The sequence below is a fragment of the Protopterus annectens genome, chromosome 4.part0 (genome assembly GCF_019279795.1).
Source record: "Protopterus annectens isolate FY-2018-M chromosome 4.part0, PAN1.0, whole genome shotgun sequence".
Classification (NCBI taxonomy): domain Eukaryota; kingdom Metazoa; phylum Chordata; order Ceratodontiformes; family Protopteridae; genus Protopterus; species Protopterus annectens.
Genome location: NC_056733.1, coordinates 736764285 through 736783628, shown reverse-complemented (window position 1 = coordinate 736783628; position 19344 = coordinate 736764285). Strand labels below are relative to the sequence as shown.

At 40.5% G+C, this 19344-nt stretch overlaps 1 protein-coding gene across 1 annotated transcript in view; it reads right to left on the bottom strand.

The window, feature by feature from the left end:
* Window positions 1–19344, bottom strand: part of LOC122799562 (thyroid adenoma-associated protein homolog) — a 672025-nt gene that overhangs the window by 419431 nt on the left and 233250 nt on the right. Inside the window, exons 13-14 of the mRNA XM_044068695.1 lie at window positions 16095–16204; window positions 12673–12833 (exon numbers count right to left, since the gene is read on the bottom strand). Of these exons, the coding sequence (XP_043924630.1) occupies window positions 12673–12833; window positions 16095–16204 (271 nt within the window). The remainder of the gene's footprint in view (window positions 1–12672; window positions 12834–16094; window positions 16205–19344) is intronic.

Genomic DNA, 19344 nt, shown 5'->3' with positions numbered 1-19344 from the left:
AATAAAAATTCAGGTCATTCTGTCTGCACAGTTTTCCTGGACTTGTCAAAAGCCGTTGACAGTCTCATATCAAATACTCCTCCAAAGATTAAATTTTATAGGCCTCACAACTCCATCAACTAGCTGGTTCACCAGCTACCTAAACAATTGCACTCAGTCTGGAAAATGGAATGACTCCCACTCCGCCTTCCATCCAATCACTACAGGAGTCCCCCAAAACTCCACACTTGGGCCAATACTTTTCAATATCTGCATTAGTGACATGCATAACGAATCACAACTCACCACCATAGTACAATATGCGGACCATTCAGCTTTATTTTGCTCAGCCCTAGATCACACAGGAAGATTTCACCTATACAGAAAATTAGATAAATAAATATCAGTTTCTCTTATCTTATTCCGTCCCAAAAACATAAATCAAAACAGCACTGACCTTAATATTATCTCCTCAAACACAAAAAATGAAAGCGTCACCAGCACAGAATTACTAGGAGTCATCATTCCTTTTTTTCTCCTTCTTTCGGATTTTCCTGGTTAGGGGTCACCACAGTGGATTACCTGTCCACTCATGACTGGCAGTAAAGTTTCACGGTGTTGAGTTGCCAGCCCGGCACCCAACCTTCCACAGAAGGCACACACATGCACGTACTAGGGCCAATTTAGAGTGTCCAATCCACCTACAGCATGTCTTTGGGATGTGGAGAGAAACCAGAGCATGGAGAGGAAACTCACGTGACAACAGGGAGGACATGCAGACTCCACACAGAAGGCACCCCAGCCAAGGATCGAACCAGAGAACTTCTTGCCGTGAGGAGACAATGCTAACCTCTGCACCACTGTGGCTGCCCACTAGGAGTTATCATTGATAAGTTAAAATTTGATTTGCATAGTAAAAAAGACACTCTGCGTACTAGGCTTTCTTTACACTGGAAAGCACCTGCTATGTAATCATATTAAAAAATAACTGCTACCTTCCTTCTCCTTCCTAACCTCCTATATGCCTCAACAATATTCACAAATCTCAACTCTTCCACCAAACACAAACTAGAAAGCAAATTCGCCTGCAGCCTCCCAAACTGCACCCACCACTGCACAGCACTCACTACCCTCAATTGGCTTGAACTTTCTTTACAAATTAGTCTCTTTACGGTACTCACAACACACAGAATACTTCACCATCCACTTAAAGCTCCTCACCGTGAAATCTCATCCAATGGCATGTACAAACAGAGCCCTAAGATCTTCTGAACTTTAACTTTTGCTAATAAATCTAATAATTATTATGATGAACAGCTATACTCTTGTCGCCATCTCCAAGGAATGGAACAAACTTCCAAACTACATCAGGCTTTTAAATAACCTGCAACAATTCGAATGCACCCTAAACTATCACCTGGCAATTCATAAACTATGCAGCTGTACTACACCTACAGTTTGAAGGACAACTGGAACGGATGACCTAAACAGCATATCTTACATGGACTGACTTAAAGCGTTGTCACTATACTAGCCAGACCTGTGTCTGGCATACAAGGCATCCCCCCCCAAACATCTTTATTAAATTTACACATATGACAAAGGCAATCTTACATTTATATAAATGAAAAAACATACAAAATTATATCACTTTAGTCACAAATAGTTTACATCACAGACACCATTGAAACAACTGTAGTTGTAAACATTATACATCACTTATAAACCATCCAGTCATTGTCAGTTGAGCATTACATAGCTCATTCAAATCCTGCCTCTTAAACCTTGTTCCTGCTCTGCATATACTGTTCCCACAATTCCCATTTTTTCCTCTGTAGTTTGCTCCTTCTCTTTTCTAAAGATCCCAATTTCATTTGTTTTATCTCTGTTACTATATTCACTACTTTTAGTAAAGTTGGTCTAGACCTTGATTTCCATTTTCAAGTAATTGCTTTTTTGGCAGCCACCATAATTAGACTCAGCAAGGCTTTACTATGTCAAGGCAATTCCGATTCTGTGGCATAACTCAAAAAAATAATTTCCCCAGTCAGTCTGATCTGCTCATCCAGCATCTCTGACAGAGCGGTCTGCAGGGAATCCTACAAATCTGCCAGCTCATCACACTTCCAAAATATATGTTCCCAGCTACCTCTTTCTTGCCCATCAAACCTGCAACATTTGCTAATCACCCGAGGAAAATTCTTTGAAGTCTACTTGGGGTATAAAAATACCTGTGTAAACATTTCCAAGCAAAGATCCTAAACCTTCTAAACTTTGTTGCACATTTGAGAGAGATACATGTATCCCCCCATTGTCTCTTTGTGAACTGCTTATCCAGTCTCTCTTCCCAATCCTTTCTAAGCTCCTCTGATTGATTCTTATAATTATTATCCAATATTTTATATGCTTTACTAATTATTCCTTTTTTACCAGCAGTTTCTGTTCTAGATTCTATTAAAAACCCTACCAGTGCTGGTCTTTCATTTAGGGGCCCCCTATTTCTTTCTCTTTGCCTATACTCTGATATCAATCCTTGATAGGGAAGGCAGTCTCTACACTGCAGTCCAAATAAACTCTTGGCCTCTTCCCATTCTATTATCTTTCTCTTTGTAGTTATTTGCTCCCAATACCCTGGTTCCTTCATCAGTTTGCTCCAATATATTCCAGCCTCCTCTTGCCTATTATCTGCATCCCTGATCACAGTCAACCCTATCTGCAAAATCTCTTTTCTCCATTCTTGTGCTGGTTTGGTTCTTAGAATACTTCCTGCTATTTTACGAATATAATACTCTGTATGACTCTGGTTGTTTTCCTTAACAGTCTGCATCCAAAATCCCAATCTCTCTTTATTTCTTGAGTACAAGGCATCCTTTGACCCAGTACTGATGGATTTACTGCAAATCAAGTCAAACTGGTCTAGACAGCTAAACCTCTTATGCAACATTAACAGAATAGTTTGGCTTGACAAATATATCTCACAGAGGATAGTGTTGCTCTGGAACAGACTCCCCATCCACATAAAACTAAATTCATCCTTGTCCATATTCAAGTGCAACTCCAATCTATAGATGGAAAACAGAAATGTTATCCCAGGACTGCCCCTGTACTACTAATGGACAGAAGCAGCTCCTAAACTTCATATTCCCCGCATGTGTCCCCTCAAATTATCTATGGTATGATCCCAGTTATTCCCATTGGGGTAATATATAATTATTAACCATGGGATAGCTAAGGCCAGTCTCTAATCAAATGGGATAGATTCATTCAAGCATAAAAAATGGAAATTGGCTAGGCTTAAAATTGGGCGGCCACTGTGGTGCAGTGGTTAGCGTTGCCGCATTACAGCAAGAGGTTCTCCAGTTCGATTCTCGGCTGGGGTGCCTTCTGTGCGTAGTCTGCATGTCCTCCCTGTGGTCGCGTGGGTTTCCTCCAGGTGCTCCAGTTTCCTCCCACATCCCAAAGATATGCAGTAGGTGGATTGAACACTCTAAATTGGCCCTAGATGTGAGTGTGTGCATGTGTGTGCCTTCTGTGGAAGGTTGGGCGCCGGGCTGGCAACTTGACACCGTAAAACTCCACTGCCAATCATGAGCGGACAGATGATCCGCTGTGGCAACCCCCTAACCGGGAAAAGCCGAAAAAAGAAGAAGACGGTTAGGGTTAAAATTGCCCTCAAGGGAAGCTAGCCAAGTATTTACCTATGAAGCATGCAATCCTAAATCTGTCTGCTATGGATAATATAAAAGCGTATTAATATAGTATATTTGATTTTACTCACAATATCTTAAAAACATGCATTTCCTTAATTTGATATGCTTTGAAAATAATGTTTGTTGACTGTTTGCTTTGAAATAATTTACAAATAATGTTTACTGACTGTTCGCTTTGAAATCATTTACAAATAATGTTTACTGACTGACTGCTTTGAAATAATTTATAAATAATGTTTACTGACTGTTTGCTTTGAAATAATTTACAAATGTTTACTGACTGCTTTGAAATAATTTACAAATAATGTTTACTGACTGCTTTGAAATAATTTACAAATGTTTACTGACTGTTTGCTTTGAAATAATTTATAAATAATGCTTACTTACTGTTTGCTTTGAAATAATTTACAAATAATGTTTACTGACTGTTTGCTTTGAAATAATTTACAAATAATGTTTACTGACTGTTTGCTTTGAAATAATTTACAAATAATGCTTACTGACTTTTTGCTTTGAAATAATTTACACATAATGTTTACTAACTGCTTTGAAATAATTTACAAATAATGTTTACGGTTTGCTTTGAAATAATTTACAAATAATGTTTGTTGACTGCTTTGAAATAATTTACAAATAATGTTTACTGACTGTTTGCTTTGAAATAATTTACAAATAATGTTTACTGACTGACTGCTTTGAAATAATTTATAAATAATGTTTACTGACTGTTTGCTTTGAAATAATTTACAAATAATGTTTACTGACTGTTTGCTTTGAAATAATTTACAAATGTTTACTGACTGTTTGCTTTGAAATAATTTACAAATAATGTTTACTGACTGTTTGCTTTGAAATAATTTACAAATGTTTACTGACTGTTTGCTTTGAAATAATTTACAAATAATGTTTACTGACTGTGCTTTGAAATAATTTACAAATAATGTTTACTGACTGCTTTGAAATAATTTACAAATAATGTTTACTGACTGTTTCTCTTTTAAATTTTCAAAAATGTATTTATATCCTTGTTTTGTTCCTTTCCTCCCCGGGCCTCCACAGAAAATGGGCATTTCAGTTCCCAAATGGACTTTCCCGGTAAACAAAAGCAAATAAATAAAATAAATCACCATCTTAAAAACCTTAAGCTAGTAGAAAAGACTGGAAGCACTAAAAGATTTCAGTTAATTCTTCTCTTCATTTTTAAGTTTATAAATTTGTAAGCACCCAGTTGCTTATTTGCTATGGCTTTGTATTTCAAATATTTTAAACCTGTTACCCTGAAAATGAACACAAACAGCAACCCATCAGAGAGTAAAGTGCAGCAGTTTTTAATGCACAACAAAGTACTTAATCTAGCTAGAAACTTGAATATTTATGCCGACTATTGTTAGCAAATAGTCCACAAAATATAAGGCTAACACATACAAAAATGTGACATGATGACACAGCGAGAGCCATAAATGCTTGCTGTCGATAACAGTGTACTTTTGTGAGCAGTGGACAGACACTAGGACAGAAAAGGAAGTGGTGGGACAAAACTGTCTTCCTTGTGGAAGGAAAAAGCACAAGGATTAGATGAACTGCCTCTGATGGTCTTAAGAAATCTGGCCAATGTGCTGGAAGATGGCATATTCTCACACAGAGGGTTTCAACACAACATTCCCCAAACACAGAAATGGCCGAGGAACTGAACACAGCAACTGGGGTGCCCTTGTACTGGGGATGCAAGAACATTTTAGGAAATTGCAGGCATGTTGGCCTGGTGGCTATGGTAAAGAAGTCATGGCAAGAACCCTCAAAAAAAGGCTGGCTGGCTGACTTTCTAGATGCCAGCAGTCTCAAGAACAACAATCAACACAAGGTTATGGCCAGAAGAATCTATTAGTCAATTCTAAATGATTTTTTCCTAACGTTACTGTAGAACTTCTGAGGGGCGTAGATGTGGTCTATATGAACTTTAAACTCTCCGACAGCCCAACAAAAGAGGCTGTTAGGAAAACTGAAGGATAGGACTAAGGAAATGGACTGCTGCATTGCTGAATGGAAGGAAATGGAGTGTTGTGGTGAGAAGGACAATGTCAGGAGCAAAGGAAGTGACCAAAGGAGTACCATAGAAGTCTGTCCTCAGTTCATCAACATGCTAACTTTATACATACAGGATCACAGGGTATGTAAGGAAACTGAATCTTGTGACCATTTACCCTTTGCCAAAACCCATCTTCAAAATGCCCCTCCGCTCTCAAGAAGGGTCATACCAGTAAAGCCAGGGGGTGAATGCCCATGCAACTGTGCAGCTCCCATTTAAAACAACTGTGCAGCTCCCATTTAAAAGGAAGATAATACATCACAATGCTTAATTTGCAGTGGGAGTATATTCCACAGGTTGGGAAGGCACTGTTCAACAAACCTATTTTTCTACTTTGGTTTATCTCCTGATGAAGAATTGCTCTGGTATTTGTGGGACTGTCTGATTCATGCAGATAAAAAAAAAATTCAAGCTTATTGGCTCAATAATGGCACAGAAGAAAAGGTAGAGATCTCCACTCAGGAATCAGCAAGATGGTGAATACAGAGGACGCCACTTCCAATCTTTTCTGATAGCTTATGGTTTTTAAGCCAGTGATCTTCTTAGTTAGCACTGACAAAGGTCTTTCCAGTTGTTTGATATGTCTACTCAGACATGCACTAGACAATCTCGAAATACTGAAATGCCAAATTTCAGTATTTCAAGACTGAATAGTCGAAAGTGCAGTTATGTGAAACTGCACTATGTCGAATCTGCTATCGTGGTGTCGCGTTCTTGATGTGCGGTGCGGTTTGTGGATTTATCTGGGGTTTCAGGTAAGTGGTGTAAGGGTATTGGGTAAGGATTTTAGTGGGGGTGAGTGTGTGTAGTGGTGTTTTTTGCGTGTTTAGTGCGACCTCGGAGTTAGTATATTTAAGTAGGGGGTGTGTGGGGGATGCAGCCCCCCCCACACATGGGGAGTGCAGGGGGGGGCTTGCCCCCCTGCTTATAGGCAGGGTAGATGTGTATGTGTGTTGTTTTGTTTGTTTTAGTGTAGTTAGGTAGGTGTGTGTGTGTGTGTGTGTGTGTGTGTGTGTGTGTGTTTGTCTGTGTGTGTGTGTGTGTGTGTGTGTGTGTGTGTGTGTGTGTGTTCGCGATTGTGCGTTTCACGGTTTTGGGTTTTCTACTATTCAGTCTCAAAATACTGAAATTCGACATTTCAGTATTTCGAGATTGTCTAGTGAATCCCTACTCAGCTACCTCTCCATGGGTGCATTATGTTCAAGAACTGGTCTAATCAATGCTGAATACAGTGGGCTACTGACCTCTTTGAATCTGGCAATCATCTGCTCTAAGTAAAAAGACTTTCTGACTACTGTTGCTACATGATGATCAAGAGTGTGGACTTCATCAACAAAGTAGTGAGCTCATTAACGACATTTTCATTTTGAAACGGAATATTGTCTAGGCCGTATGCTGGGAGGGAAGGATGCTTTACCAAATGTGACTACATTACACTTTTTAGCATTTAATTTAATGCCCGTAATTAGCACACCAAGTGTTTACAAGTGTAAGTTCTTGTTGCAGGGCTTGGGTGTCACAGGGTGACTTGACAAATGACTCCTAGTTTGCAGGTGTCTGCAAACTTGGTTTGCTAGAGATCTTAGTTTGTGGTCTGCAGATCAGAAAAGTAAATAGCAAAGAAAAGGGATCCCAGTATGGAGCCCTGCAGAACGTCACTGGCTTCCTTCTTACACTCTGATAAGGTACCTGCTATCTGCATTAAGAGAGCAGGCAATAGGATGAGCCTCTTTACTGATGAGACAGACAGGTGATGCAGTGGAAGATGTGGAAAAGGTTTAGCAAAGATTTAGAAAAGCTGAACTAAATGTTAGAAAGGAGACACTGAAGGCTCAATGTAGACAAACACAAACTACTACAACTGGACAGTAGCAACCATGATATCATGAAACCAGTTCAGGAGAATGGTCATGACCGCAACAAAACTGCAAAAGGATCTGGGTGGACTGAACCATCAGGAGCACAGTGGCTGGGCAGTGGCAATTGTGGTGTATCCCCAGGAAACAGTCTACATAAGTAAAGCAGTAATTCCCTCCTCTTTACCAGGTTATGGTCAGGCCACACTGTGAATACTGCATGCATCACAGAAGCCATACAAAGAGATGGACATCTGGCTGTTAGGAAGGAAAGGTCACTGGGGCAGAATCAATAACTGCAATGTTGACTCCAGTGAAACAGTCAGCCCATAGCATAAACCACTGATTGCCACAATCAGCTGCAAGCAGTGGTCAGAGAAGGCTCTAAGGTCAACAGAGACCAGGCTAAAGACCTGGAAGTTGACTGGACAGAAAGTACAGCAATTCAAGGAATTACTCAGGGCTCTAGCACACCAATAGGGGGAGCAAATAGGTGGAGTTGAAGAAGAATGGCAGCGCCTCAAAACAGCATGTGTAAGGGCTACAGAACAGATATGTGGCCGAGCTAGGTATGGAAATAAGGTACATAAGGAAATCTGGTGGTGGAATGCAGACGCCTAGGAAGTCTTCAAAAGAAAGAAGGAATGCAGGAAAAAGTGGAAGACAGAAAAGACCGACTAGGCTAGGAAGGAATACTGGTTGGCTAACCAAGAAGCTAAGAAAGGAATTGCAACAAGAAAGAATACAGCATCAGAGGCACACTTCCAACTTCTGGAAAGTGGCTCAGTAGGTGGCACAGAGAAACTATATCAGGTTGCAAGGCAAAGACTGAAAGATAAAAAAGATAGTCAGACACCCTTCATAAGGGATGCCACTGGCAACCTGCTCACCAGTCCACAGGACATCAACGGCAGATGGAAGGAGTATTTCCAGCTGCTTCTGAATGAATAAAACTCCACAGAAACTGCACTGCCCCAGAAACAGCCTAAAATGAGAGAAGAGGAGGAGTCCACCCTAGAAGTAAGAACAGCACTAAGGAAAATGAAGTTAGGGAAAGTAGCAGACTCAGGTGAGGTCACAGCGGATACGATAAAGGTGCTGGTTGAGATAAGGGAGAAACGGCTCCTTGGGGTACTCATAATAGTGTGGAGAGAAAGGCATATCCCAAATGACTGGAGAATAAGCATACTTGTGCCAGTATATAAGAACAAAGGGGACATCCACAACTGTGGGCAGTAAGGACTGAGGTATTAAACTCCCACTACATTGCATGAAAATTCTGGAAAGGTTGACTGATAGATGGATACACAGAGTAATAGAATGTAAGATGGGAGATGAGCAGTTTGGATTCAGAACTGGATGCAGCACAACTGACCCGATGTTTGAAGTGAGACAGACAGATAAGAAGAAGCTCGACATGAGGATAGAGTCCAACTGGGCATTCCAAGATTTGGGGAAAGCATCAGACAAGGTCCCAAGAAAGCTGATTTGGGCAGTACTACGGTGGTTCAAAGTTCCAGAAACATTGGTATAATTACTGCAGGCTATGTACAAGGACTCAATGACTCAAGTGCAAACCGTGTTCGGCTTCATGGAGGGGCTCCCAGTGGGAGTGGGTGGGCACCAGGGTTCGGCTCCGAGCCCATTGCTATTAATACTGGTGATGAACTAAATTACTGAAGAGGTTGTAGGGGACAGATCAACACAGTTGCTGTATGCAGATGAAGTGGCATTACGGGCAGACTCTGAGCAAGAACTTCAACAAAGGAAGTAAATGGAATGCAAAAGTGAAGGCACGTGGGATGACAGTGGTAATGGCAGTAAATTGGGGAAATTAGAAGAAGCTGAGAATTGAGATAGAAGGGAAAGATAGTGGAACAGGTAAATAGATTCAAGCATCTGGGACGGGTGGTTGAGGAGAAGGGAAGTCTGAATGATGAAGTCAAAGCTAGAATCAGAGGGGCTGCAGCCAACTGGCATAGAGTCTCGGGTGTAGTCTATGACAGAAGAATGCCAAAGAAGCTGAAAAGTAAGGTGTACAAGACAGTGATGCGACCAGTACTACTGTATGGTACTGAAACCTGGGCAGTAAAGGCAGAACATCTGAAGAAGCTAGGGGTGATGGAAATGAAATGCCTGAGAAAGGTTGTAGGATGCACACTGTGGGACAGACGAAGAAATGAGGACATAAGAGCAGAAGCCAAAGTAGCTCCAATTGCAGAAAAGATAAAAGAAAACAGATTACGATGGTATGGGCACATGTGTAGAAAAGCAGAAGACAATCTGGTGAGGAAGAGTTGGGACAGACAGGAAGAAGGTAAGAGGAAATGAGGACATCCAGCAAAGAGGTGGATGGATTGCGTGAAAGAAGGTCTGCAACAGTCAGGCATGAGTGTTGAAGAAGGCAGGAGTGTGGCACTTAACTGAGAGAGATGGCGACAGTTAATACAATACCCCAACCCCATGTAGAAAAAAATGGGAAAAGGGGGGATGATCAGGCTGTTGAAAAAAGTTCAAAAAGAAGTCACCAGAAGGCTGTACAGATTGGAAGGGAAAGGATACGACAGGAGACGAGAAAAGCTACAGCTCTTATTACCAGTGATAAGTGATAGGGGCATAAATATCTTGCATTGTATCAGGATATGCAAAGAGGTCGCCTTGAAGGGTAGGACAGAGTGAAGAAGAGGAATAAAAGGGGGCACATACAACAAACTGCTGGGATCTACTACTCTTTGGATCACTTAATGTACTGCTTCACCGGAAACATAATAAACCCATGGAACGGGTGGTGGAGAAGGAATCCATAGAGACATCAAAGACTGCACAGGATGAGTGAAGAAGGGGTGACAGGCAAAGCAGATATGGAAAGAACTTATTAGAATGTTGCATATAGTTAAAAGGTGTAATAAATAAATGTATTGTCTTCTTGGGACATAAAGCATATGCAAATGTTGCTGCAGAGATACGTTTTGAAAGGTGTTCTACGTGAGCACTCAGAGTAGGAAATCCTCCAAAATGAGATGCTTCACTAGCAAGGATGAGACAGCAACTAACTAAAGAAATAAATAGCAAAGGCTGCATTTCCATCTAAGAAAACAAACATCTCAGTGACCCATATATACATGCACACTTCCACGCAGACTGTCATTACTGAATAGCAGTATTAAAAGAACAATGAAACGGCCTAAATACAAGCAAGCAAATACATAAACAAATCAATAAATGTAAAAGAAATCCCCAAAGTATGACTGATTGACTCTGTCAAGAAATATTTATCTCAGAAAGTGGTATGCTTTTTAACTTAAAGTACTTTGCCAGAAACTACTGTAGGACCTATAGGCCTTACTATGAACAGTTATTTATTTATTTATTTTTATTTTACATTTTTTTGACCGGGAAAGTCAGACTGGACACAGGTCCATTTTCAGCGGTGGTCCGGAGAGAAAAGCTCCACTTAAAAACAATCTAACAAATAACATTTTATGAATTACATTTTCTTCTAAATGCATACAATATTATACAAGAACACATTTTACATTTCTTCATAGACATATGTATAGATACAATTATTGTATTCTAGAGGTATACCAGTTGTATGTAGGAATATGTTTCACTGTCTTCAGAGATGTATAAGTAGAGACTAACAGAATAGAGCATCATTACTTAATAATTAATATACAGAGTTAGGCACTATTAGGTGATCCTTGGTAGAATCATACTGGGTTTTGAGTAGTTTTTTAAATTGTGGAGCAGAACTTGTAGAAGTTATGTGTTTTGGAAGTGAGTTCCAGACTTTTGCTATAGAACAGGCAAAAAGAGACTTGCCAGCCTCATTCTTATGTTTGATGACATGTATGTGCTTTTGGTCTGTTGATCTTAAGGCTCGGGTGGTGGTGTAGGGTTGTATTAGGTCTTGTAAAATGGAAAGGTTATTTGGGAGGTAATATAGTTTGTGGGCTGTGAAGAGTTGAGTGGCAAGAAGTAACTGAGGCAGCTCAAGCCAGATGAGCTGTTTGACCGAAAGATAGTGGTGGGCTCCATTAGAGGCACCTGTGGCAAATATGGCAGTCTTGTTGTAGCAAGATGCCACTTTGCTTTGTTCGCTGTGGTGAAGATATGGGAAAAGAGGGAAACATTTTTCGTTTAATGTGTTTCCTGGCCCTTTTCTACATAATCTGTTCTCACATCTATCCTTACTAGTTCCAGTCCTATGTCTCACTTACAAGCTCAGATGTTTCTTTCTCTTTCCATTGCATTTTCAGGTTGTGCTTCATCAGCTGGTATTTTTCAGTCTTCATACGTATTTCCAACACATTCCCTCTCACCACCCTCCACTTCCTTGCACCAAATGACTATTGTTCTTCCAGTCTTCTCTTCAACAGCTGTCTACTGCTGTTTGCTTCTTACTTATTTAGTAAAAGGTTTTGCTGTATTTAATGTTCTTTTTAACTGACATAATTTTCCTACAACCCTCTCCGTACTACTTTATTCCATAAGCATCGCTCAGTTTTACAAAACTTGCTTCCACCTCCCTATCCATACTACCAAAGGTCAGATTTTAGGCTTACTCTTGATGTCATCAGGAGAGCACACAAGCATGAAAACTACAATGTACCTTGATGGCAGGTCGCAAATGGTCTGCACCCAGACATTTATGGCACTGCCTCTTCTAACAAAAACAAGCTCAACTTTCTTTTTTAAACACTAAATTAGTTCTTAGACCAGTAATCTCATACTACTGCCTGTAGAGAAAACAAAAACAAAGGAACAAACAACACAGTGGTGAGCTCCAGTCTCAACTGTTCCACCCTCCACTCCTCATGTCTCTACAGTTTCCTTTATTAATGTGCACCCCAGCATTACAAGACAGGCCCTTCTTTTCTGCTATTCCTCTAGCAGCTTTGGTTTCACAGTAGCACTAGCAACATCACTGCTAAAATTGCATCTTCTGTGAACTTACATACAACAAAAGCAATCACTCTCTGGAGACAAAAACAGAAATTTCAGAATTTAAAGAAGGAAACCATTTGGGAACACTTACTTCTGGAGAACTGTCTTCATCATCAGTGCTCCAGCATCAGCCTCAGGAACTCTGGGACTGCATATATTCTTCCGAGCCTGATCCCACAAAGCAACTGCAAGGTCTTCTGGGAAGCTACCAGGAAAATACTTTACAAGTAACTCTGCAGACAGTTCACGTATCTACAAAAAAACAAGAAAGTTATAAGGTATGCCATTATCACTGCTCATTTATGCTTCTCCTGTCTATGCTTTTTTATTTATAAACTACGCATCACAAGGACAATGGTAAGAAAGCACACTTGTGTCTGCACACTTACAAGACAGTAAATGCTCTGGTGCAAGGATCACTGTTGGCACCATTACTTACAATGCTAAGAAAATGGCTGAAGATGGAAAGCCTGTGAACCTGGCTTGATTACAGAACTCTGGACATATCCAGGATAGACTTGTTCTCCCCCCTGCCGAATATATTAGCAGAGCACTTGCTAGAAGAGGCAGACAGCATGTGTTATTTTTAGTTCTGTCTGAAGCAAGTCAACAAGTGCACACTTCCAACCTTGCAAGGAGAGCTAATGCAGCCAAATTAACATGTTCTGTCACTCCCCAATCTGGTGTGTCACCAAGAAAAAAGAAAAAACAAGGATTCCACTAGACCCAAAATCACTGCCTTCAGAGACATAGGCAACAGGAAAAGAATGGACCTGCAGGTTGGCGAGAGTGGCAATCCCAGTACATAATCTGTGGCCAGTATGGTCACAGAGCTGTACTATATTCAGCATAAGACTCACAGTTGCATTATCTTCCATACTGACTGGAAAGAGCATTAAAACAATAAGTACCTAAGGAGTAATGTGGCCACAGTTATATGGACACACACACACACACACACACACACACACACACACACACACACACACACACACACACACACACACACAATGCAACAGTACCAAATCCTGGTTTTAGTTCAAATGCTTAACTTTTAATGCCAGGAAAAGGTGTGGATGGTAGCGCAAGTAGCCACCTTACAAATGTTTGTGCAGACACATTCCTGAAAAAGACAGCTGTAATGGCTAGTATTATCTTGATGCGTGTCTTAATGCACCCTTGTAAGATCCTGCCATGGTGGTCATAAGTAAGTAAATAAAAAGACAACACAGTCTGACAGTCATTTAGAAAATATCTGCTTGTTAACTTAACTTGTCCTGTTTTCCTGACATAAAGGAAACAAAAAGGATCATAGGTTTCCCTGAAATCTTAAGCACTTTCAACGTACGACCTCACTTGCCTTTGCACATTCCTTACACGAAGGTATTGACCCCCCCTCTTGTTTTATATTTTTGAGGCAAAATATTGATACAGTTTGCTTCAGTGTCAGTTCTTAAACCACTTAAGGCATGAAAGAAGGCTGCCCCTACATGCCATTCTGAAGTTCTGCAAGAGTATACTTTTCTTACACATCAAGACCTCCAACTCTGTGCGTCCCTTTGCTGAGGTAATGACCACTGAGAAAAAAAGTATTCCAGAATATATTTCAAAGGAGTATAGCATCTGCATGTACAAATGAGGCCAAATTATCAATTTTCACATTACAAAATTAAAACTCCAAGATGGAACGCTGGCTTTCTTGGTGACCTCAGATGACCACCCCTCCTTTTACAAATTGTTCCATTATAGGGAGACAGCCTAGTGGAAATTCAAAGGGCAGTCAAGCTGAAATAGATAACAGATAAGAGTTGAGCTTGCACTTTTGTTAAGACCTATCATACAAGTCTGGCAAACAATGCAAGGCATCCAAGACACACGATGCTGTTGGTCATATGTTATGGCCTATACACTAAAGAATATGCTCTATTTTAGTCAAATATGGTTCTCAGGTGGTAAGTTTCCTAGCCTCCTGCATAAGACCTTATGGATAAAAATGTCCACGTATTTGATCAGGCTTCTATCCTCCAAGTCTGTTAGTTTGTGACCGTTTAGGTTAGGATGGATTAGAGTTTCCCCTTGCTGAGTCATCAGTAGGCAAAGGCTAGAAGGATTAGGGCTTCCTCTTTGTTCAACTGCATCAGCTGGGAGAGACATGGTTGCCTTAGCCAAAAAGGGGTATCAAGAAATTTTCTTTTTTTTTTTTTTTATTGCTTTAGGAAGACCATTGCTAGTACAAGGAAATAGTGGACCAAGAAAGAATTCACTGACCATTCTTCCCTGCTGTGTGTATACAGGGCCAACTTTCTTCAGCTGATAATTCAGAACTGAAGTAAACAGATCTATGTCTGGGATCCCCCCACTTGAGGTGTCAGGCTGTGGAAACTTTTTTCATCTTATTTCTTGAAAAAAAAAAAAAGGATCAGTAGCTGGGACTGTCTGAACACCACGACCAATTTTTGCACATGCCAAAAGTGACCTGAAGAATAGTGTTAAGCACCCCAACATCATGGGTAAGGGGGACCATTAAGCAGCCTGGAAAACTGTGAGATGCATAGCCAGCCTTAGGCATAGGCCAACTAGGCCGTCCCCTAGGGTGCCCCTCTAGTAGGGGAGCTTTATCAGTATTTATTTGGTGTAGGTAGACCAGGATGCGGGCACCGGGTGGTGTGGTGGGGGGCACTGTGGAGCCCTTTTGCCTAGGGCACCAGTTGACCTAAGGCCGCTACTGGTGAGATGGCCTTCTGGTTAAGGGGGGGCCAGCTAGGTAGCCTGGAAAACTGCAAGATGAGTGTATCTGGAGGGGACCAGCTAGGTAGCCTGGCAAATTTCTCTTGGTCTTAGTCCTCAAGGTAATGAACATAGGGCTCCCAACTCTAGAAAATCCAAACTCTGGTGCCATCATGCTAGAGTACCCTATGTGTGACAGAAACAAATGCCAACTGAAGCCTACAAGCAAACATTACTGACAACATAAAAGTTAAAAAATAATGCAAAAAGGAACTGTGGGAGCCAGCAGGACATTCACATTATATTCCCCTTTTTTGCTTAATGGAGGGTGGCAGCATTTTGTAATGGATGCACTAAAGCTGGAGTGTAACACTATATTAAAAAGTAGAATGTGCAGAGACTGCATGACAAAGTATTTGGTGGCATCAAGGAGTAGTGTCGGTGCCAAATATGATAAGATGGGAAACAATTATGGAAACCAGCACATAAAGAAAGGAAATGTATATAAAAGTGTACATGTAGTGATGCTGAGAGCCAAAAATGAGATCTGTGCACTGGGGTAAAATGACTAGTGTAACAGACATTGACCAGACTGTTGACCAGAAGGGTAACATTCTTATAAAATAACCACATCTTGTTTTATGTCTGTGGAATGGCAGTAACAAAGCACAAAAGAACACTAAAACTGGAAATAACAGTATTATCTGAGATTTTTTCTGCAAGTTCAGTTTGTTCTTACCATCAGAGTTTAACCATCATCCAAGTATTAGGTCAAACTGGTCTTACCTCATTGGTGCCATCTTGCAAGCAACTCAGCAAGGTCAACAGATTGGTCCTTGAGAAAAAATCCCAGCATCCTCTTTCCCTGGTATATTCAACCAGCTCCACCATGTGTGCTACCCAGAAGAAAAATAAAAAATCAACAATCAATATTACAATTAAAGCTATAGCACGCATTAGATTTCCTGTGGTAGTCCCCATAACTCTGCTCCCACTACTGCATGAATGCTAAAGGTGGCAAACAGATTTCCAGATGGGCACCTTATAGGAAAGAAAGCATGCATTATTTATGAGATATGTGGTGAAAATGGAGTAAGCAGCAGAGTTACCTCATACATTCTAAGGGATCTAAGGTGGTTCGCACCACTATATGACTGCTACTCCAGGAGCAGCCAGCTAATGCAGTACCATCTAAAATGGCTAAGGATGAGCATGATAGTCTTCTCAACAGCTCACAGTGTTTAACCTGGATTTGATGTATGGACGTGTGTATGAGTGCTCGTGCACCCATGTGCATGCATACAAACACACACAATGATACACCTCAGTGCCACCACTGCACGCTACATTTTGATGCTGCAAAAGTTAGATTGCCACAAGAAAAAGAGTCTGCAGCATTAAAACCAAACAAAACAACTAACCTCCGCCAGATGACGGTCATGATCTCCACTCTTGCCACCCTTTTCTGATGTCCTGCAACACCAGAAAAAGAAGGAAGGAAGGAATAAATGAGCCAGTGTGGGGATGGAGGACTTGATGGTTATAATAAAATTATTTGATGGTTTCTGAAACACATGAAGACTGCCCCATCACTTTGTAATGGCATTAGGATGGCCTACTTTAAACAAACACTCATAGCAAAAGCGGATTCCATTTTGTCCTGCTTCTGCATTCATATATAAGCATGAACCCCAATTTACCCAAGGCCCATTCAAGTCAATGCCTGTCCTATATGCTAGAGCTTCTATCACCCACCATTTATGGATTTTTTGTTCCTCTAAAGTATCGCTCACCTTAATGCATCACCATGGGTGACCACAAACTTGTCTTCCCTGTGACAACATTAAAGGTCTATCAACTATGCCTTTAGCCCCACTGAATACCCTTTACTCTCTCTGGCACAATAACATCCTCATCCACACTCTTTATCAACTCTTCCCATGGAGTTAAATATCATTCTCATGTCATTATCTCTCCACTCTCAGCATCATCAACCAGCTTATTGTACTTTTGATGGGCCAGCTAACCTCATGAGCTACCAAATATCAAAGGGCAAGGGCCCACTGATTTGGTCATTTTCTTTACTTCATCATCAGTAGTCCAAATTACCCCATAAACCACCCTTGTCGTGTCACAGATCTCATCCCACCATCCCAGATCTGCTCACTTCATCAACTACTATCACTTAGTGTCTCAGCAGATCAGCTTTTCTGTCAACTTATGCAACTCAAGTCACTGCAGATTTAACGGACACCTATCTTACTCCTGGCATCCTTGTCCAGAGTTCTCAATCATCAACCTTTCTTGTCGCATTTAGTCCAAACCTCTCATCATTGTTGATTAGTACAATGAGTAGCATTACTGCAAAACAGGAGGTTCTCTGGTTCACTTCTTGACTGGAAAGCCTTCTGTATGGGGTCTGAATTTCCTCTCTACATTTCCATGGGTTTTCCCCAGGTAATGTGGTTTCTTCCTACACTGCAAAGACATGCAGTACTTTGGAAGTTCTAAACTGACAAAGGTGTGTGTGTCTGTGTGTCTGTCTGTGTGTGAGTGTGTGTGAGTGTGTGTGTGTGTGTGTGAGTGTGAGTGTGTGTGTGTGTGTGTGTGTGTGTGTGTGTGTGTGTGTGTGTGTGTGTGTGTGTGTGTGTGTGTGTGTGTGTGTGTGTCAGAGAGAGAGATGTTGAAGAAAGGCCTGGTAATAAACCTCCAGTCCTTGCTTGCTAAGTAAACTCTGTGGATGGCAGTGGCTGTCCATGGGTTCAGATATGACTCGACAGCACTGCATGGATATGGTTCTATGCAAGTGCCATCACCCACCTTACTCCATTCATGACTGACCTTCTAAATCTGTCACCTTCTGTTCCTCATAATCATTTAGAGTCCATCTTACTCTACTATCTGCATCCCCTAGCCTCACTGAATGCACCCAAATTCATTGAAAAGCAGTTTACTGACAGCCAGTTCAATGAATTTAGTTTGTTGAAAACTGTACTCACAAAAAATGTAGTCTTAAAAACTCAGCAGTAAGAAAGCATTATTGGTGCAAAGCATATTTGCAAAAACAAATCAACATGTACCTTTTCACTTAAATCTACCAAGTCTCAGATTACGCAACCTTGAAAAGGTGCACTATACAACACAGCTGTTTATTATTTTTTTTTTACATTTCATATAATTTGTTGCTTTCAAAGTGGCATGCATCAAACAAGAATCAGATCCTGGGTTTGACCTGGTACTCGTTGAATCAGTTTCAACAAATCCCTGTAGATGCAGCCACATTATACTTTTGCTGATCTAGCAAATTCATTACGCAGTCTTTATTTATTATTTATTTAATTTATTTTACATTTGTTAACCGGGAGGGTCCGACTGGACACAGGTCCATTTTCAGTGGAGGCCCAGGGAGAAAAGCTCCATGTTACACTATTAGCATTTATACAGTTCTAAGCAAGTCTTAAGAACAAATTTAGGTGTTACATTATTTAAAGTAGTCCAAAAATGAAAATTTACACAGCATATGATGCATCTGTTAGAAGTGACAATTAGTAGAAAATTAACAAGTTTTTTTTTTAAGATACATTCTCATTCACAATACATTTATACATTAACATTTGTAGAGACATATATATATATATATATATATATATATATATATATATGCTCACACCCACACATCAAGAGTATAGGTATTGAAGTAAGACCAAGATGAGAATATGAAGAGCTCTGATAAAAGCCAGTTCATTGTCTGCAATTAAATCAACATGCCAATTTGTCTTCATTCTTTAGAAATCTCCTACAAGTTATGATACCCCACCATGCTCACATTTCAATTCATGACTACTTTAAACCATCATCCTTTGCATTTTAGTGAGATACTGTACCTTGTCCCACTAGCTCTGGTGCAAACAGCTTCTTCCTACAGGCTGCGGTTTATCAGCTACCTCCTTTAACGGGATCTGCAGTCAATGATAACACATCTTTTCAGCTGCACTGCCCTACAATATCTGACCCATCACACTCATCTGTTACTTTA